General features: G+C 39.1%; 1 protein-coding gene across 3 annotated transcripts in view; it reads left to right on the top strand.

Moving 5' to 3' along the window:
• The window catches only part of FAM227A (family with sequence similarity 227 member A), a 410,174-nt gene extending 389,806 nt beyond the window's left edge, over positions 1 to 20,368 (top strand). For 2 of the 3 annotated variants that reach the window (XM_042469244.1, XM_042469245.1), the window contains 12 exons: positions 1,151 to 1,239; positions 1,403 to 1,549; positions 2,758 to 2,889; positions 3,786 to 3,890; positions 6,245 to 6,368; positions 7,662 to 7,769; positions 9,015 to 9,085; positions 10,395 to 10,488; positions 13,195 to 13,325; positions 15,680 to 15,837; positions 17,632 to 17,781; positions 19,378 to 20,368. In XM_042469244.1, coding sequence (XP_042325178.1) covers positions 1,151 to 1,239; positions 1,403 to 1,549; positions 2,758 to 2,889; positions 3,786 to 3,890; positions 6,245 to 6,368; positions 7,662 to 7,769; positions 9,015 to 9,085; positions 10,395 to 10,488; positions 13,195 to 13,325; positions 15,680 to 15,837; positions 17,632 to 17,781; positions 19,378 to 19,510 — 1,442 coding nt within the window. In that variant the 3' untranslated portion in view covers positions 19,511 to 20,368. The remainder of the gene's footprint in view (positions 1 to 1,150; positions 1,240 to 1,402; positions 1,550 to 2,757; positions 2,890 to 3,785; positions 3,891 to 6,244; positions 6,369 to 7,661; positions 7,770 to 9,014; positions 9,086 to 10,394; positions 10,489 to 13,194; positions 13,326 to 15,679; positions 15,838 to 17,631; positions 17,782 to 19,377) is intronic. The other variant, XM_042469246.1, reaches the window with a different exon arrangement.
• Positions 20,369 to 21,519: the final 1,151 nt, after the last annotated feature.

Raw genomic sequence — 21,519 nt, 5'->3', positions numbered from 1 at the left:
CTGAGTTGTAAGTACCATTGAACTTGACAGGACATGCTACCAACATCACACATTTAGGGTTGTAGTGTAAATCTCAGGAGTACTTGACTTAAATGAGATGCAGTGGCCTGCATTCATTTTTGTTCTTTAAACAAGAATTGTTTGAGTTTGTGGATACAGGTATACCTCATTTAGTGAAGTCAATGTGCTTTACTTCTTTAACAGAAACTTTCATACCAGAAGTAGAAATAACATGGTTAGAAATGGGGCTATGTGCTTACATCATAAAAAAGAAGAGCAGTTAAAAATGTTTCAGCACCTTCCCCACCCCCCCCTTTAAAACTAACAATATACACATGAAAAATGAAAAGGAAAAAAAAAACAGATCAGGTAAGCCTTTCATAAGTAAACAAAAACATTGTGAATTTTGTAGAGGCCACTTGAAAGGATTTATTCAAGTGGATTCAAAAGGATTCTTCCAAAATGCATCCTGTTCACCTTGCCTGTTGTATGTAAGCACACAGCTGCAGTAGGAGCACCCAGAGCAGAATCCCATTCATTCTCAGGTCAACCTTGATTGCATTATTTACTGCAGGCATGCTGCTGCAGCTCAGTAATGGTTGCATCATCACTGCAGAAATAATCCAGTTTGACACCACTTTAGCTGGCATGGTTCAATACTATGGGATCCTGGGAATTGTAGTTTTGTGAGACAATTAGCCTTTTGTGTCAGAGAGCTCTAGTAGCATAACAAACTACAGTTCCCAGAACTCCATAGCATTGAGCCATGGCAGTTAAAGTAGTATCAAACTGGATTATTTCTGCAGTGCGGATGCAGCCATTGAAAGTCTTTCTCCAGGTCTCTTTCACCATCCTCCTGATGTTATAACATCCTCCTGATGTTATAAGAAAATTTCCAGCTAGACAAGGAAAGCAGGGCTTGGGCTGGGCTCCCAAAAAAGACTTTGTAAAAAGGAGCTTCTTTGTCAGAGGCTTTGTTAACTGATGTATGCCTGTGTAAGATGCAGCTTTAATTAGCTTGTAGCAGATGGTTAATATTTACAAACCACAAACCCAGTATTCTCACTTAAGAATTTCCAGGGCATAGTTGTGCATTGTTTGGAGATGCTATTCAGATGTTCAATATGACCATTTTTTTCTTATCTGACAGAGAGAGACCAGAAGGTGATACAAAAATCTAGTGGGCGTGGCTCAGAGGTTGATCCTTCCATAACTCTGGGCAAAATTTCTCAGAAGAAGGTAAAGTGGCATATCACGTTTCAGAAGTCAGCCATTCCTGTGAATATTTAATTTAGCATAATTGTAAATGGTCAGGAACTGTAAGCTCTGGTGTAACATGAGCTAAGTACCTATTGAATAAATCTTCTACGTTGTTCATCCATTACATCATTTTTGCCCCTAGTTTGTAGCAGAAAAAGATAAACTTGTGGAGCTGTACCAGTACCCAGGATACACTAAGGAAGAACCAACACCACTGCCAAATGGAGTAGACCTAGATGAAATTTTGCAGAAGGTGATTCGGGCCCAGAGAAAAACATTAATTGGAAAGGTATGCTACCTATCTCAAATCTCCAGGGGTATATGAAAGTCTGGAAGGGGCTGGTGAGGATGGGTGAATTATGTACGCATGTGCATGCTTGTTTGATATGTGCTTACGTGGTACCAGAGTTTATGATAGGGCTGGCATCAGTACCTGGTCTCCTCAGGCGGCTGAAACAACTTCATACCTTACTTTTGCACCCCTTTTTTCTTGTTTAGCACTCTGAACATTGCCAGATAGCTGGCTATAGATACCCTTCTTCTTAAAAGGGTGACCTGATCCAGCTGCCTGGAGAGAAAACCATACAGTTTAGGTTGGAAAGGACCAAGCATTATGTAATCCAACCCCTACTCTGCCACTGTAGCTGGATAAGACCACTAATAGAGCTGGGGGGGGGGCAGAAGACACTTGGTCCAGAACCTTGGTGGATGGTTCAGACATAATTATTTTGATCTAATACACCATGGTTTATTGATTGAAAATTGGCAATGTGCCTGAGTGTTCCCCCTTCTCTTCCAATCTCCTTTCTTTCTCATACTGCAATTGAAAACTTCTAGTGTTTGTTAAAGCACAGTTTCTTATTACACCCAAAGTGGAAAACTGTAGTCTAATATCAGAATATGAAATCAAGAGAGAGAGAGAGATACTTTGTTGGCTTGTAGTCTGAGACAGGGCCAGTTTCTCAGTTTGGATGTAATAAGAAACTGTGCTTTAAGAAATGGCAGACATTTTAAATTTTATTACATGGGAGAGTGAAAGAGGGAGCATAGGTAAACTTTAGTTCTCACTATAATACAGTTTGGGCAGTGTTTGGGATCAGGCCACATTAGTCCATGTTGAATCCACTGGGGGCTGTATAAGTGTCCAGAGCTGGTGGAGTCTCATTAAAAATGGATTATTAGACTGAAATCAATATACAGTATTTGAACTGTGCCTGTGAGTTTTAAGTGTCTTTGTCAGACTCAAATCTTGGCTACTTAACATGGACTCATATTCTGGATACATAGCTCACTCTGCTTCTTATTTGAGCTGGTGTGCTGCTATTTAAAGTGCATTATCCTATCAGTTTACTCCTTAACTCTTTTAATGAAGCCTGGTTCATTGTGGAGTAAAAAAAAAAAAAATACAAACAGGGAAGTGCCAAATACTATTATTTCCATTGACTTTTTCCCTAAATGAAAATGCTGCAAAATTTTTACTGTTTGCTTTCTTTACAGACAAGATGGTCAGTGAAGATGTTGTACAAGTTTCTCAGTGCTCCATGCATCCAGGCTATTTTGTTAGACAGTTTCTGGTGGCAGTTTCTACACTTGTATCATGTAAGAAAGCAGCTGACTAGTTGGGTGTTGGTAAATTCTTTTTTTGTTATACTTTTTCACTTCTGGTTGCCTAAGCTTCTGACTGCTCTGTTTCTCTCAGAATGATGTATTTTACTATAATCAGTCCTGTTGTTGTTGTTGTTGTTGTGTGCTTTCAAATAATTTCCAACTTACTGTATTCCACTATTCTACCAAGAGATTCAGAATGGCCCTTTATTTTCACAACACTCCTGTGAAGTAGGCTTGGCTAAGAGATAATGGTTTACAAAAGTAAGAGCGTCCCTGTATGCCCTCTTAAAAGCAGCAGCACAGTTCTTTGCTGTTCCCAATTCATATTCCACCCCTTTCTCCTCACAGTCCAGTTGATCATCAATCATCAGGGCACCAGGAGAAGAAAACCTTGATATTCCTGTGCTGCTGTTTATAAAGCATGTTCAAGGAAACTTGTAATAAACTAATAAACATTGAAATTTATCACAATAAAAACCATCCAAATTCTAAATACTAAAATACAGCTACATTTATAAAACACAGGAATATATGACAATAGTCAGTGATGTTAATTAAAAACTTAAAAACATAGGACAGATTTGACCTGTCATTAAAATGAATGTTGAAGATTTTGAGATGCTTGAGTCCTATACAGTTTAGGACTCATACATCACTAGCAGTTTGAATTGCACCATGCAATAAACTAGAAACCACACAATGTATTTCAATACTGAAGAGCTATAATCACTACTGTAAGCTCCAGTGAATGGTCTCAGCAGCTGTATTTTGATCCAGCTGAAGTTACAGAGAGGCTGCTGCATTTATAAGTAGAAGTTCATTTGTGATAGATTATTTTCCTAGAACCCCATCACTATGGCATGTTGGGTAAAGACATGCCTCATTGTTAAGCCTTCCATTTATTTCTCTCCCAATAGCCAGATCGAGAAATTCAAGGACATTTATTTGAACGCATTGCAGAAAATTATTCCCGCACTCTCTTGGGCTGTCACAAGGTTTCCAACCCAGAGCACATCTTTACAGTGAGTATGCACACATCTGAAAAAGGAGGAGATAGGTATTCGACTTCAGATAGGGAAATGGTATTGGATAGTCTTGTATAGGAAACACATTACCTTAAAGCCTCATGTGATGCTTTAGAGTTTATAAATACTGGAAGAACTTTGAAATATTTATAACTTGTTGCTATTAGCCTTGATGAATTTCTAATTATATTCTTAAATTATGCTATTTCATCCTTGATATACTCAAAATGTATACCGGAGAAATAAGTATGAAGAAAGTGGAGGTGTTCTGTCAACATGCCACAGCAAATGTTTGCCATATGTTATTAAGCACACAACACTGTAGAAGATTCTACAATTTAGCAGTTTATGTTTGCTCCCTGACCTGGTCTGATGGGCTTCAGTGAGGCCCTATATGAACTGAAAATATGATGAATCACACACAGTAGTCTTGTGGTAGTGTTTTGCTGGGTAGGATTAGTAACAAAAAATAACCTGACTGCCAGGGTTTCTGGAATATAGTTTAGAAAAACAGCAGTGGCAACCATACTGGATTGGAGTCAAAGGGTTTCATAGCCGGCATCTTCACAGATGCTGGCGAAACATCAGGAAGAAACTCTTCTAGAACATGGCCATATTGCCCAAAAAACCCACAAAAAACTATACTGGATTGGATATTTGAATAATCAACACATAGGTTGTTATCACACAACTGAAATTGGAAGTATAAGCCAGTGTCATCCCAAATGCAATCATGCTTATTCACATTATTGTGCAAAAGGTTATCAGACGCATTTGCTGGCATTCCGAACGCACTCCAAACGCAATCACGCATCAATCCACACTTAAGTAAATTCAGCAAACTAGGGAATTCACAAACCCTATTCCCAGGCTACTTCACATTCAGTGCCATGTCATTTGGTGTGATATGCATGTCTGCTGTGGCCCTGGTATTCCCCCGCATCAATTCCCATGATTCTCCGTTTTGTTTTGGCTTCCGGGGCTCCTAGGTCTTCCCTGGCAGCCGGGTGGAAAAGCAGCTGTTTTTGACAGGAAAGAGTGGCTCTCCATGAGGTGCCCTGCAAGCTCTCTCTCTACCCAAAACGGTGGGCTTGGGGCTTGTCCTGCTCCTGGCCCCTTGTGCCCCTCGAGGACCTTTTTGCCTCCCTCCCAGCCTTCCTCCAGGGCCAGGGGGCTTCAAAAAGAGAGAAAAATCCCCCCTTTTTTATTAGCCCTAAAGAGTTGTTCTTCTTCCTTCATTCCTCCTCCTTTGGGGGATGATGGAGTGGGGCAGCCTAGGGAATGCGGGTCTGTTTTCCTCCCCTCAGGGGCAGCACTCTGGACTCACAACAAACTCCAACTCCCACAATTCCATAGCCTTGAGCCACAAAGAGTTAAAGCCATGCCACACTGGGTTATTTCTCCAGTGTGGATGTGTAGCCTTAGTCGCCTCTGGTTCCTGCCCACCTTCCTCTCCCCTTTCCCCTCCTCCTCCGACTCATGGCAAGGAGGCAGCGCCATTGCCTTCAATGGGACTCCCAATGGGCCAGGTTAGAACTAGAGAGGACCCAGGCTCCCCACAACCTGGCTGCAGCAAAACTCTCCCAAATAGAGGAACTCTTTCTCTTCCCTCATTCCCTCCATAGCTGGAGACATAAAGGCGCAGACACAGTCTCACACACACATACAACCATCTGAAGACCCCCACCCTGTTTTTTGGGTTTTCTTGGCAGGTTGATTCAGATGGGCTTTGCCATTGCCATTTTCTGAGGAGGTTGAGAGAGTGTGACTTGCACCAGGTCACCCAGTGGGATTACATCCCTACCTTCTAGAGTCATAGTCCAGTGCTCAAACCAAGCGCAAGGTTGCTTTGGACTGATTTTGAATTGATGAATTGCCTAAATAATGTGAAATGAGGGGTAATGAATGCACAAATAAAGTGCATTGCCTAAATAACGTGAAATAAAGGGTAATGAATGACTAAATAGTGTGAATTGCCTAAATAATGTGAAATAAGGGGTAATGAATGAACAAGTAATACAAATTGCATAATAATATGAAATAAAGGGTAATGAATGAAAAATAATGTGAAACAAATCAAAACCACGGGAACTGGAGGCAAGCCCCGCTGGAAGTGTAAAAAGGTCACGATCCAATTCTTCCCTCACTGCGCATGTGCAGGGATGCTAATTCAAACTCTAGACTACAAAGAGTACGTACTCATATGATAACTTCTTTTGCATTTGCACTACTTTGGCTTTGGGGTGGGTGCTGTGTTCTTCTGTGCGTTTGACAACCATTCGTGTAATAGTCTTCATTTTCTGGAACTATTTTAGATAAGATATTTTTTCTCTTTTTGCTCGAGTCTTTAGTTTTTCCCATCATTGTTGAGTCAAGCTGTGTATACCTGCTTCTGCTGCTGTTTCCCAAGGTCGTGGTTCAATACACATGAATTCAAGGCTCATCTCTGCGATGTATTCTCTGAGTGGCTTGGAGGTGAGATGCCCTTCTTCTACATGCTCACTGAATGGACTGCATTGGCCCTTGTTGATGATTTCCTGTTGTGGCATGGGGAAGTCTTCTATTTAAAGGGATGAAAGTCTAGAATTCCATCTAGCAAACTTTAGTCCTTGTTGTTATTGCTGACTGTGTGCCTTAAATTATTTCTGACAAGAAGGCAAACTTATTGCAGGGTTTTCTTGGAACAGTTTTTAGAGGGGGATTACCATTACCATCTTCTAAAGTTGAGAGAGTGTGACTTGCCCAAAGTTGCTCAGTAGGTTTCCATGACTGAGTGGGAATTTGAACCTTGGCCATGCAGAGTCCTAGTCCAATACTCAAAACTACTACAACATGCTGGCTCCCTTTTTGGCAGCTCCTCAGCATGCCAAAAATAGCTCACGGGATCCTCGTAGTGTTTAACTGGTTTCCTTCTCAAGGGTTTTTTCTGTCACACCCCTTTTCCGCATTTGACATACATTAGTAGAGAAAAAAAGACTTTTGCTCCATGTATTTGTGTGCAATAAGGGGAAAGAGGGTGCACTTTAGAGAAAACTAGGAAAGATTGTTTTTATATAGCTAACTAAGGGTTTGATATGAGTTGTGTTCTTTTTCAGTAATTTTCTAACTGACCTAGAACATTTGAAATATTACCAGGGTAGACAACCATTTGGACTGCTTCAACTGGGTTGGATTGCTCCTGCGTGTATGTATGTAGAAGGATTTTTCTCATTATAAGCTGATGATGTTCACTGTCTGAGATGAACATTATGCACTTCTACTACAGAAGCTAAGCAAGGTCTGTCCCTGTTGGCTGTTTGAATGTAGATTGCCTCGGAACAGTAAGTAAGCTTTTAGCCAGGAATAGGTAACGTGCAGCCTTCCAGATGCAGTTGAGTGGTAACTCCTACAATCCTTCATTTTTGACCATACTGTCCAGGGCTGTTGGGAGCTGTGGCCCAACTATATCTGGAGTGCCATAGGTTGACCATTTCTATCCCAAGCTCAAGAGAGTCACAGAGCAAGAGAGCATGTATATATGTAACAAATAAACTCAGATAGCATTTAACCACTCATTCATTTTAATAGCTCTTTAAATTATTTTAAAGAAGACATTCTTTCCACCCATGTTCAGCACTTTGCAGTTCATATTTTAGTTTTTCTTACATGAAAACAAAGTCTTATACAGTATAACAGTGTCTAATAATTAAGAATTTTACATAAATGATCACATATCATTACTTTGCTTCTCACTATCAAATCTTTCTTCCAATCTGCCCCACAATATAGGTACATTGCATGCTCCAGGTAGCTTCAATAAATGGGATTATTCTGAACTGGAACCAGAGCGATCTAGGAGAGAAAATTTGCTGTCAGGAAAGAGACAGTTTAGAACTGGTAAGACACTTGACCATACTGACCTTCTTCTGCTGCATAGTTGGATAAAAATTTCTACTAATTTAAATAAAGTACCATGTCTTTGAGATATCACTGTCAAGGCAAGTACTCTGCTGTGAAGACAGAAAATGATCAATACATTTGAAGGCATGTGCTAAACTCCCTCCTTCCATTATATGCCGAGTGTATGAATAAATTGGATGAAACTGAGTTGGAATTAGAGAGGCCATAGCTGAATGGTATAGACCATGCTTTATATATAAGAGGTTCCAGTTAAAAGCATCTCAGGCTAGGCAGAGAAAACCAAGTCTGCAGTGTTCATGTACAGTGCTAGATGGACCAATAGCTTGAAACAGCAGAAGCATATTCACGGGATGGCATATAGGATCAATCCATGACTGATGGGTACTTCCCACATGCCAGTCCTGCACACTGACAAGTCGCATTTGTCTTCCCAGCCAAATGACACCAGTAAATAGGGAAATTATGGATAGAGATAGAGAAGGGAAAAAAAAGGCAGCACAGGAAAAGGAAAAGAAAGGGCAAATAAATAAAACTGCATCAGGAAAACCAACAACAAAAAAGCTGCATCCCCAAATGGCTGCCAACCCGCGAGTCTCTGAGGAGACAATTGAATCTGGAAACATTTTTGTAACATCCAGTGGAAGTGAAATGGACGATGTGGAGCCACTGGTTAACCAGGAGCTGCTGTAGTTAAACCAAAAAATAAAACTAGCTCTCCAAACAAAAATGTTATAGATGAATGGAAGAAAGACAAGGAAAGAGTCAAATCTAATAAGAATCCTGAGGTCAGTAATGGAAATACAGCAGAAGTGTATACTATCGCCTAGGATCTGGTATCCAACTCATTATTCCCTTTCTTAATTTTTGTGGGATATATTTTCTCCTGGAAGAGAATAATAAACACGTAGTTCTTTAGTACAGACTTCACTAATGCAGAATTGCTTTACGCTAGATCCCACACCATTTAGTTGTTTTCACTTGTATGAGAGGGAAGATAGTTATGATCCAGTTCTGTAAGTAATGGCAGAACATTACCTTTCACTGGATAAATGTTCATCATGGTTGTGGGGAAAATATTCCTGTCAGCATACAGTGTAAAATTTAAAATACATCTATTGTAAAGAGTGTCTTTTGACCCAGGCAGAAAGTGAATTTTCCATCCTGAATCAGTCTGAGGTTTTAGATAAAATAATTTTTGACATGTCTTTTTCATTTCCATAGGCTGTGATGTTTCCTTTACTAGCGACATGTTATGTAGTGCTTTGGGGAAACCCTCTTTGCAGTTCCAAAAGGTAAGTAATTACTGAATTTACACCCATTAGTGGTGAGGAAACAGCCATTAATAATGGGCACTGGGTTGGATTCTGTTTGTGTTTTGGAGAGTAGAAATATCTTGCCTGACTATCAGTTTGGATTCGTATCAGTGAGCCCTGTAATGCTATGATTTTAAGAAAATTGTACTGATAGCTTTTACAGCAGCAAGAGGCAGAGCAAGAAAGAAAAGGGAAATGGAAAGCATAGCTCAGTTCTCTAAGGAATCTTGAAGACAAACTAAAATATTTATGGGAAAGTGTTTGCTGAATGCTGTATTCCGTCAGCAGGGGCCCTCAGATTGCTATGTCATGGCCAGAGTTTGTTGCAAGTGCTTTCTGGTGGCTGTATCATTAACATTACTAGTGTTGCATGTTGTACTTACCACTCCTTTGATTTTGTCATAGGCACTTGTTGGATTGCAGCTCTGACTTATGACAAACAACACACTTTGCTTGACACAGTTTGAGAATACAGTATTAAGTATGAAAAATTGTGAGCATTGATCCATTTGAATTGGCAAATGCTCACACAGTCCTTTGAAAAGAAAGAAAAATCTGCCGTTCTGGTAGTGCACCGCCATTTAAAGTCTTTCCCATTTTTCTATTTTAAACCTTTTTCTTTGGTGTAGAATTCAAAGAAACAGCTGTGTTGAACTGGAATATCAGTATTCAAAGGGATGTTATTGCACCTTTGAGACTAAATGAGAGAAAGAAATTGTGGCATAAACTTTCATAGCATTTTGGCAGTGTATCTATTAACTGTGGAGTTTATCACACAGGAAGAATTTCTCTTAATTTCAAATGAAAAGAAAGTGGAGCCAGAACACATTCAAGTGAATTCGCTATTTCAGAGAATTTATGTGAATTTGAATTGCGTTCGAACTGACTTCCCATTGCCTGAAAATAGCTTACTATTGCCCGAAATTGCATGTGATCACCTCTCATGCAATAACGTGAAACCCCATGATTGTGTTCATACTGACTTCCCATTGCCCGAAATTGTGGTAGTCTATCACACAATAATGTTAAACCCCATGATTGCATTCGGATTGCCATTGGATTATACTTCCAATTTCCCTTGTCTAATAACATCCTATGAAAACTTATGCTACAGCTTCTTTCAGTCACAAAGCTACAAGATCTCTTCTTTTCCTTTATGCATTATGCCAGTCCATGCACCAAGTGGTAATATATACTACTTCACATTCATTCCTCTCCTACAAAACCAAGAAGAGATATTTGATAAAATGTGATACAAAGTATTTTCATCTTTCTTCTTTTGGTTTAGAGTGGCAGCTCTTCAAGGAAGGTTGTTAACAAGTCCATTAAAAAAACCAAGAGGCCTGTCTCTGAGAAAAAAGCTCAACAGCAGCATTCCAAAAGTAATATATTATATTATGAGTTTTCTATAAGACTTGTTTAAAAGAGTCATCCATAACATCCCCTCAACTAATACAGCAGCATTAATCCAATATAGTTTCTTCAATTTGTAGGTTTTCATATTTTGTCATATTTTTACTTTAACCAATGCTTACCCCATGATTTAAAAGAAAAAGAAGAGTGAATTAGTCAGGTTTGCTTGCATGTGAAGTTAACATTATACAGCTGCCAATGTTGGAAATAAATGCAAGTGTGAACAGTAACATGGAATAATACATTTTTGTTTGTAATTCTCCATCCCCACTCCTAAATCTTCCTGTTCATCTATTCACATGAATAGGATGTGGGGTCCCCTGACTTTAGAGAAGTAAAACTCTCTAAAGCTAGATCTGAAAGTGTAGTGTCTTGCCTTCCCGCACAAGGAATCCTATTTCAAAGATTTGCTTAGGAGGAAAAATCTTTAACTGTAGTTAAAGGTGTTTAAGTTAAAAAAAAAAATCTCAGCAACTGCTTAGAAGCTGCTAGTGCAATACTGCAGTGGAACTGTTCCTTATTTCTAGTTCTAGTAGTCTCCTGGTCAGCTCCCTGGCTGATCAGCCCTTTGACCCTCTGACTGGTGGTACAGTATTTTGGCTACCAGACCTCTTAACAGACCTTGCATCCTTGGCTAGATCACTTTCCTATGTACTCCAAAGACCAGGAATGAAATAATATTGTTCTCTGGAGTATATTGAGGATCAATCTGCCTCGTGGATTGTCCCTTGCACTATCCAGGAACAAAGAGAGGAGTAACATAACATTTGGAATCTTGCTCTTGGCTCTCCACTCTTTCTGAATAGTGTTCTTCCTCTCATGCTTTCACCTAAAACATTTAATCTAAGGGGTTCTCTTTTCTCTGTTTTTTATTCTGTTTAGTTTTAAGGTATGTATAATTAATTATAATTCATGCTACATCTTTTCTGTTTTATTTCTGTTCTTCCACTACTTAAAAACAAAGCAAAAATACTGGCTTCATAATTTTCAGCAAGGTTAGAGGGTGCCCATCACCCTTCCCAAGGTGGAAAGCAGCAATAATTCTGACATTAATTCTCTTCCACTAGGAAAGAGGTTTCTCTCCTTCAGTCTTCTTTTGGGAAATGTGACTTCAGACAAATGGGTGCTAAAGACATTGACTTAAAATTACAAAATATGCTTTGCAAATAAGACCAAAGACAGGTTTCTCATATCCCTGAAATTCAAGATCATAGAAAAGTAGAAGTTTATGTCTGAAGCCATTGACCATCTTTTGATCATTGGAGCCATCAATTCAAAGTCTTGGCAGCTGCAGGCCATCAGTATTCAGTGAATGCAGTACAGGTTCAGTTTCGTTCTGGGTCTCAAATTTTAGGTTCTCCCAGGATGGACTAAGCCTTTTGTCACTCTGTTCAGAGTAGGAGATGGTTCCTTTTTTAAAAATAAGAATTAAGGTACAGTACTTACACTGACCTGTGGATGAGTCAACCTAGGGTTCTTTGGTCGGTTTTTTTACTAACATTTGTGGAGTATAAACAATAACTAAAATTAGGCATGACTTGATATTAAGAAAATATTGCAGATAGAATCCAATGAGTATTCTTCTTTTTGGACCACAGGCAAGGTACATGATGCAGAATGGATCATTATCTTGAGGAGGTCACTAATAAAACAACAAGATCCAAGAAGCCTATAGGTGTCCAGCAGATTTCCATCCAAAATATTGCTTATATTACTGATGGATATTCAGAGCTATCGTGTGTATTTATGTACTGAATAAAACAATTTATGTGTCCCATAAATCTTCCTCATCTCTGCTTTCTTGAGATGTTGTAGAATCTTTCCATAAGGGCAATGTACCAGATTTTAGACCACCAGCTTTTAAGGGATAAGTTTTTTCCACTTATTAGCAATGTCAAATCAGGAAGCAGCTACCATTTAAAAACAACAAGAATGGCTATTAAGTGGTTATCAAGGACAACAAGATTCCAAAGGCCTCTTTCTGGGTAGTACAAGGGATTTTCCCTCAACCAGAAGAAATGGATCTTCAGAGTGAGTGCCAACGTCCCATTTTAATGGTGCTTTGATGTTTAATCAAGAATGAGCAGAAGAAGAGATTCCGGAGAAAGGGAATGAAACTGGGCCTAACACTGCTGTCCACAACGCACAGGCTGCCAAAGCAGGGATGTAGCTAGGATTTTAGGAAGGGGGGGGGTCCAGACAAGTGCCACCATTATATGGGGCTTGAGTGTGGGCGGCGCAGCAGCACACACCATTCTTTTTCTAATGGAAGGGGGGTCGACCCCCAGAACCCCCCCACCCGGCTTTACGTCCCTGGCCAAAGTGTACATAAATGCATATAATTTGGGGAACAGGATTGCTGGATTGTTTTGACTTTCCCTGCCATCTGGGGACATCACATTTCTGTTGGAACTTGAGAATATAGATTTTGTGTCATGTCTAGGCCTAAATCACACAATCTGTTCTCTGGGATTTTGTATTTAACAAATGATGCTGTTTAGATCTATGAGCACTGAATTTGTTGCAACATGCCATGATCCTAGTGAAAATGGTTTAGTTCAGATACATGTGCCTATTTGTTGACATAATATTCAGTTATATCATTTTTATTTATTAAAAGACATTTTACAGCACAATTGATTAACATATATCAAAATGGTGGATTTTTTTTCCAGAAGAGGAACCCCTTTCTCAGTTTGTGTCAAGCGAATACCAGGTTAAGGAAGATGGGCAAAAGGATTCATGGAACAAACAACAGAGCTCACAAAAAAAGAAGAAATTGAAGATTGCTTTGCTTCCTCGAGAGGTAATTTAGAGACAGGAGAAACTAATATGCCACAAGTACTACTGGATCTGGGTGAAATAAGAATGTCTTACTTCTGACACCAGTATCCCTTTGATAATCTTGAAGGAACTGATTCACACATGTTCTGTAAATCAGACAGCATTCAAAATGATCTATTTTGTAGTTGACATATGGGGAGGAAAAACTAAGGTAACAATAAGCCTTCACTTGTGTAGAGAGGCTGGCTTTGTTTGGATTTCACTAGAAAACATGGTTTATCATGACAACATTGAGTGTTGGTGGATATTTGACTTGCTCAGTTCCCCTTCATCCAGTTCTAAGGAGGAATTTGAAAGCTTCTTCTTGTTGTTGTGTGCCTTCAAGTCATTTTTCACTTAATAGCAACCTTAAGGCAAGTCTATCATGTTAGGTTTTTTTTTGCAAGATTTATTGAAGGTGATGTTGCCTTTCACTTTCTCTGAGGCTGACAGAATGTAACTTGCCCAAAGACAAGCAGCGATTCAAGCCCAGATCTCCAGAGACATAGTTCAACATTCAAACCATTATACAATGCTGACTATTATTTTCTGCTTACATTTAAAAATGTAACTACAGTTTAACATTATAGTAAAATCTAAACTGAGTTCATTTTAATTACAGTTTGTTTGAAACAAGCCAGCTTCATATCTGGCATTTGAAATTGGCTTGTTTAATTAGGATTAATCACTGTTAGGTACAGACATTGTAAGACACAGTTAATTAAAAACAGAAGTGAAAGTTCTAGAATCCACCACTAGAGGAGGAGAGTGTGAGCCTTATGTTCACTTGAGCTTGTTTACACTTGGGTAAACCAGGAGTGAACAACTTCAGAGGATCCAGGAGCCATTTTCTAACATCCCTTTATCCACTGCAGGGCAGGCCAGCTTTTCTTGGAAAAATTGGAAGTAATTGAAATGTTTAGTTTTTTGTGGGTTTTTCGGGTTATGTGGCCATGTTCTAGAAGAAACTCTTCTAGAACATGGCCACATAACCTGAAAAACCCACAAAAAACTATGGATGCCGGCCATGAAAGCCTTCGACCTCACAAACTGAAATGTTACTTCCAGTTTTTAAAACACTAGATGTTTTGCTAAACAATCTGTGGGGCAGCCCAGAGCTTATTTAAGAGGAGAATTACTCTTCCTGCAAGTGTGATTCTCATGTTTGTGCATGAAAATAATTGTGTGTGTGTATGAGAGCGAGAGGCTCCAGGGGCCACATGTTGCCTTTTGAGCAGTGTGTTGTCTATGCCTAAAGAAAGGCTTAGTTCATTGTACAGTAATGTTTGACTGCAGTCACTGTGTGAACTTTCATGTGGCAACTTCATATATGGCTGCAACAATTTGCTTGATTATGAGTATGTCAGAAATGTGCTACCACAATCACAGACATCATATGCATGTGTTGGATCTCTATGTGACTGCTGCCAAGGCAGGAAACAGTAACAGTCCTGCCCACTATAAGAAATATGTGGACTGCTGTCACATATAAGCAAGATTTGCAGGGGAGATAGTTACGTTATTAAGTGGTTGAGTAGTTTTCAGGAAATCAAATTGGGAATTCAACAGAGTATTTTGTATACCTCTAATAAAATATATTGGGAAAAATAGACATTCAAAATGAAATTTAAATTTCAGATATCTAAATTTAGATTTAGTTATGACATTTGGAACTGATCCACGCACTTTCAGTGCTAAGATCTGAGAGTTGAAATAAGACCCAATTATTTGAAAATTTACTGATTTAAATTTGCCACTTAACCTTATTTGCTCAATGAATATGCACCTTGGCAGAAAATCTGATAAATTACATTGCATAAAGATAAAGGTATGTGTTGCATATCAAATCTAATAATCTAATTGTCTGTTATTATCAAGTACAGTCGGCCCTTCTTATACACTGATTTTTTATACACGGATTCAAGCACACACGGTTTGAAAATTTTCAAAAAAAGTATAAATTTCAAATATCAAACCTTGATTTTCCATTTTTATAAGGGACACCATTTTGCTATGTCATTATATTTAATGGGACTTGAGCATACATGGATTTTGTTATACACAGGGGATCTTGGAACCAAACCCCAACATATAACAAGGGTCCACTGCATAACTCTTCCTTCTGTCGGCACATACATTTCTGGTGTACATAAACAATTTGGTTAGATGATCAGAGCAAAACAAGAGAACACCAGTGTTTTACATAGTTTTAAAAGTAGAATGATTTCAACTTTATTGAATGATTTCACCCAGGATGAAAATCATTATAACTGTAAAATGCTGTATTTCCAAATCTAGGTTTTATGTAAGTGATAGCTGTCCTCGTTTATCTTGTAGTCACACCCAGCCTGTTGTGGTCCTGAATTCACCTGGCATCATTTGAATATCCGTGGACACAGCCCGCTAATTCAACACTTCCTTGAAAAACGGCATGCTCTGTCAAAGGGTGGCTGTGACATCTTCTTGCCTAGGAGAGAGATCTGCAAACCAATACCATATCCTTATGGCATACATACAGGAAGTGAGGATGGAGATCCATTTGACTTTAGTGGTCCATTCAAACCAAACTTTAAATACAAATGGAATAAAGGGATGGAGTTCTTATCCCTGTGTTATCAGCCTTAAGCAATTAGTTATAAGATCCTGCCCTGAATCTTCATTGTCTGCATTACACTTGACTGATTAATAGTCACAGTCTACTCTGCTTAGTTAAGCACATTGAAACCTATTGATTTCAATAGCCTTTGTGTTAGTTTTCGGTGCGTTACAGACCGCCCCTTTGGGGCAGCCTGTAGGCGCACCTTTTGTCGCCGGATCGGGGCCTCAGCGGCCAGAGTGGCAGCCGCTGAAGCCCCGATCCGCCGCTTTCCGGGCTGCGGGGAAGCGGCAAAAGGCCCCTTCCCCGCAGCCTGGAAAGGGGTGTCCTTGGGGCTTCAAGCCCCAAGGACACCCCGCGGTGGCGGGGAGAAGGAGAAAGGGGCCATTTGGCCCCTTTCTCCTTTGGTCCGCTGGGCGCAGCTGTCTAAAGGCTGCGCCCAGCGGACCAAACCAGGAAGGACCTCCGAAACAGAGCTCCTTCCGGGGTTGCGGAAAGGGCGCCCTGGGCGCCCTGCCACGGCCCCAATACGTCACAACTGCGCCGCCTCGTTTGGAGGCGGTGCGGTCGTGATGTATTGATGACGGCGGCCGTGTGGAACGGCCGCTGCCATTTTGTGCGTGCACAGCGCGCACTAGGGTTAGGGCAGTGCGGAAGCACCGCCCCACCTTATCCCTAGTACACGCTCCGCGTGTACTTTTAAGCCCGTGTGTAATGGGCCTTAGTTAACTATTTGCTACTAAATTCAGTTGGTATTCCCCACAAAAGTATATGCCTAGAATAACTGGGACTTTAATTTTGGCCTAACTAATCTCATCCATTCAGTAGGTCTGTTCTAATGGAAAATAACAATTGGATTTAGTGTTTGAAATATTAATACTCCACCTAGCCAAACCAGCCTATAATATAATTTAAAATACATATTAGAGTCCCTCACTGGGCAGTGTTCTTCAGCCAGGCTGTTTTTTTGCTTCTGTTGCAGCTCCCTATGACAAATACAGAAACTACTGAGGAATCAAAGTACGTACTCCTCTCACCCATCCTTAGGTGTTCCAGCTGTGATTCTGCTACTGAATCTATCAGTCATGGCAGGTCTTTGGAAGAATAATCCAACCTTCACAAAGCGGGGCTCCCCTCCCCCATGCGGTGCCTGCTGATGTTTCTTATTGCTTGTAGCTGATACCACAGTATACAGGCTGAGTCTCCCTTATCTAGAATTCCAAAATCTGAAATATTCAAAAATCCAAAATTGTCCACATGGATGGCTGGGATAGTGACACTTTTCCTTTATTAGGTAGTTCAATGTATACAAAAGTACAAAAATATTTAAAATATTGTGTATAAAATTACCTTCAGGCTATGTGTACACAGTGTAAATGAAACATAAATTAATTTCATGATTTGACTTGGGTCCTCTCTCCAAGATATCTCATTATGTATGTGCAAATGGGCCAAAATGCAAAAAACTAAAAACCAAAAGACTTCTGGTCCCAACTATTTTGGATAAGGGAGACTCAACCTGTATGTATACTGTATTGAGAAAGTGTGTGTGTAATAAATAGCTTGGCATAATTTTCTGTCATGTGTAGGCTTGCCATTACTGAGTTTTATTGTTGCATTTAATTTTTTTAAAGTTCTAATAGTAGTTTCCTATGAAAATTGGAGTAGGAGTTTCCTTTACATACCAAATTACAGAGTCTGCCCAAACATATGCAGAAGTGATCAAGGACAGTTTTGATATTCTCCATCAGAGGCACAAGGCTTTCACAAAAACCTATTTGAGACACCAGAGGGAAATGAGGAATTTTGATCAACAGTGCAAGGATAACCAAGAACTTTTCAGGTACTAAAAGAGTTTACAGGGTATAATTTTATTCTGGCATCACCATCTCAAAGTAAGGAAGTTAGGAGGACTCCCTAAAGGCCTTCCCATTAGCAGTTTCTTCTCCAGTATTTATTCACATGTAAATACTTGGGACAATTAATTATTTTAACTACTAGTACACCACTTTGATCTAATTTGGAAAAGCGGTATATAAATAAACATTATTATTATTATTATAAACCCTGGTGGCATAGTAAGGAGCCCTGGTGGCACAGTGTTTAAATGCTGGTATTGCAATCCCAGGGAGGGCTCCAAGGTTGACTCAGTCTTCCATCCTTTCATAGGCCTGTTACAGACTGCTAAAATAAAGCTGCTTCGGGTCTCTTTGGAGGTATGCTTTTTAAATAATGCATGGGTCCTAAGAGTCCGGAGGTCGCACCGAAGCCACACTCCATTCCTAGGCACTGGAGTGCAGCTTTGGTGCAGCTTCCGGATTCTTAGGATACATGCATAATTTAAACAGCATACCTCCAAAGAGACCCAAAGCAGCTTTATTTTGGCAGTCTGTAACAGGCCATTGATTGGTAAAATGAGTATCCAGCTTGTTGGTGGCAATTGTCTTACAGATTGTAAAGCACTTAGAGTGCTCAGTTCACTGACATGTGGTATAGAAATTTAAAGGCTATATCTATTGCTATTGTTATTATCTATCCATTATTTTGTTTATATTGCTTTACATTGCAATGGCCTACAGTTAAATCAACTTGTGTATTTATTGTGCACAGTCCATAAGTTTCCCCTCCATATCGCAATCATTTTGTGCAATTTCCCAGCACTTGAAAACATATTTTAAATATGAAAAATCTAAATATAAATGCATATATAAACCTACAAATATCTTTTGTCATGACCACCACAACTTTCCCTACACATGCTTGGGCAACTGCATCATTATGTGCTTTCCCAGTTCCTGTACTTGAAGGGCTCAGTGTGTCCATTTCTTTATAGGATTAACAAAAGCAAGAAGAAGTAGCAGTGTCATCCTATACAACATAGTTGACTCTTGTCACCACCACCCATTACATGTGTATGGTGTAGGAAAACAGTAGAGTACCACACTGCTGAAATGCAGGGATCCTAAAGCAATTTCAGAACTGAGACCCTCTGGAGGTTGCACATACTGTTACAAATACTTTTTATTTAAAAGCGGGTAGGATAACAAAATCAGAAGTGCCCAGAAGTCTACTTCTGTTTTTTTAATGTGTTTTTTTAATGTTAGATAGTACAGGAGGTGTCAGCAATGTGTGATTTTCTGCCCCTAGAGGTTTCCAGAAGGCATTTACCTTTTTTACTAGAAAAGGGACAGGCCAGGAGGATCTGGAGGTTGGAAGCCACTGAAACCATCTTGGGGTTCATAAATCCACTTTGCCAAATCTTACCCTAAAGAACCTTTAGCTGAAGACAGAAAAAATGTTTTCTGCGATGTAGTCAGATTCTAGGGTTCTATTTAACTGTTTTCTGTTGAAGTCATCCCTCTTTCTTCATAATAATAAGCTTAAGCTAATTTCAAATATAATTAATTTCACTTTTGCTGTTGTCACTTTATCTCTGTAGGCAAGAGATGCAGGAAGAGATGAAAAGAAGGCAAGCCCAAAAGCAGAAAGAGTTGCTCAATGCAGAAGTACTGGGTAGTTCAGAAAAGAGTTCAACCCATCTTCCAAGAGTCTCGTTTATATTGCCAACTTAATTCATATGGGGTCGTAACAACACTTATTACACCACCTTTTTAATTGAATTAGTATGTTGATTTAAATTCAAATTAAAAATATTTGAGATTGGCTTGTGTAACTGTAATTCCAGTCTGGTTTACAGAAAGAATATATATAAAAAATAAAACTAGATTTCATACACACACAAACACACACACACACACTTCCAGTTTTGAAACATTTGCAATTCAAAAGCAACAGAAGCTGATGCTCTTTTAAGAGTAGGAATTTTAAAAAGGTCCAAGAAAATTTTGTTGACAGCATTTTTTATGAATTAATGGCATTTGATGTTTCTTATGTTAAAATATGTTGACTCTTGAAATGTAGTTTGCCATACTTTTTCATTCCTAATTTTGCTGGTGTCTTAGAAATAGTTTTTTTTACAACAAAAATAGTCCTTTTATTTTTCTACAAAGAAAGTCTATTTGTGATAATGTAAAAGTTGTGACCTACACAATTCTCAAAAAATTGAAATACTTCTTCAGAAATCATATTGTGTTTCACACACACCAGCAGTACTAGGTTAAATATACTTTGTCCCATAAAACCATTTTTGATTTACTGAAACAATATATAGGCCTCATTCCCAGTTACAAATAAACTAGCTTGCGATCCAGATCGATTGATTCGACAGTGGAGTGTGGTTCACACTGCATTTGCCCCAATTGCATTTTCTTGTTGTAAAATAACCCACTTCTCATTCACATTGACCAGTGATTCGATTCCAAAAGGACCCTCTTCAGTGGATGATCATCTGATCACGTCATTCAAAAAAATCTATTCTGATCTGCATCCCATTCACACTTGTGCTGAATCAATTTATTGCAAAAGGCATGGAAAAATTAACGTCAAAAAGAAGTGCGTTAAATGGGTCTAGAACATAGCCCCCCTCTCCAAACTGCTTCAGTGATTTGGCTCAAGGGTGAACAAGGGTCATTTAAACTATTTCAAACCGGTTTGCAAACCGGTTTAAAATGTAGTGGGAATGAGGCCTAAATTGTCACTACACAGCCTTAGGGCCACCATAAGTCAGAAATGACTTGAAGGCACACAAAAACAGCAGCAAACATAGCATGATGTTTCAGTTAAAAGGTACTTTATTGTTTCCTATTAAAATGTTTCTGTGCATCTTTTTGGTTAGCAAACCAAAGTTGAGTTCTAAATTAAGATTTAGTCCACTGATGTGTTAATACATGTACTACCTTCAAGACTGCATTTACTGTTTATGATGTACCTCAGTTTGTTTCTATACTTCCACTGATGGAACATCCCTTCTTGCACTTGCAATGCGAAGTCTTTTGTAGGATTACAAAGTGATATTAATTATAATCAGCGCAGGATTCAGCTCTCTCTTTTCAAGTGTCTCTCTCTTGTCTTCAGGACTTGAAAGGACAAACATTGGTGTACAATCCCACTTCCACACCATGTTCTGATAATGAACTCTTTTCAGACATTGTAGTGTGTTCTATATCTAAAGCATTGGTGTCATGTTTCACTATGTACTAGTACTGTATACTGCAATACTGTGACCATACAGGTCACAGACAAGTCTTTCAGCACTGACTACATTTTCAGGAGTCAGATTATCTGATTTTAGCCCTTCAAGCAAACAGTGGTAGTTAAGAAATACTTGCAGTTCAATGGTTATGTTCTTTGCATTGATTGCAATGTTTAATCAATTTAGTTGTAATATATATTTGGTTTTGATTATAACGTTGGTGATTTCTTGTAATTTATTTTTAAATGCAGCTTATACATCTGGAAAATAAATAATCATTTCAAACAAGGGCCCCAATCTTCACTGTTTCTTTTTCTCTTCCAATTATTTGAAAGGACACAAGCTGGACATTTCTCACAAATACACACAGCCTTCTGATTTGCTGAGAGGAGTATGTGTTTTATACTGTTATTCATAGGAACTAGAATTATGATGTTGAAAGGAACTCCAAGGACCATCTACCATCTAATTCAACTTCCTGCCATGTAG

This window comes from Sceloporus undulatus, chromosome 5 (assembly GCF_019175285.1).
Source record: "Sceloporus undulatus isolate JIND9_A2432 ecotype Alabama chromosome 5, SceUnd_v1.1, whole genome shotgun sequence".
NCBI lineage: Eukaryota > Metazoa > Chordata > Lepidosauria > Squamata > Phrynosomatidae > Sceloporus > Sceloporus undulatus.
This window is presented reverse-complemented; position numbering and strand designations above follow the sequence as displayed.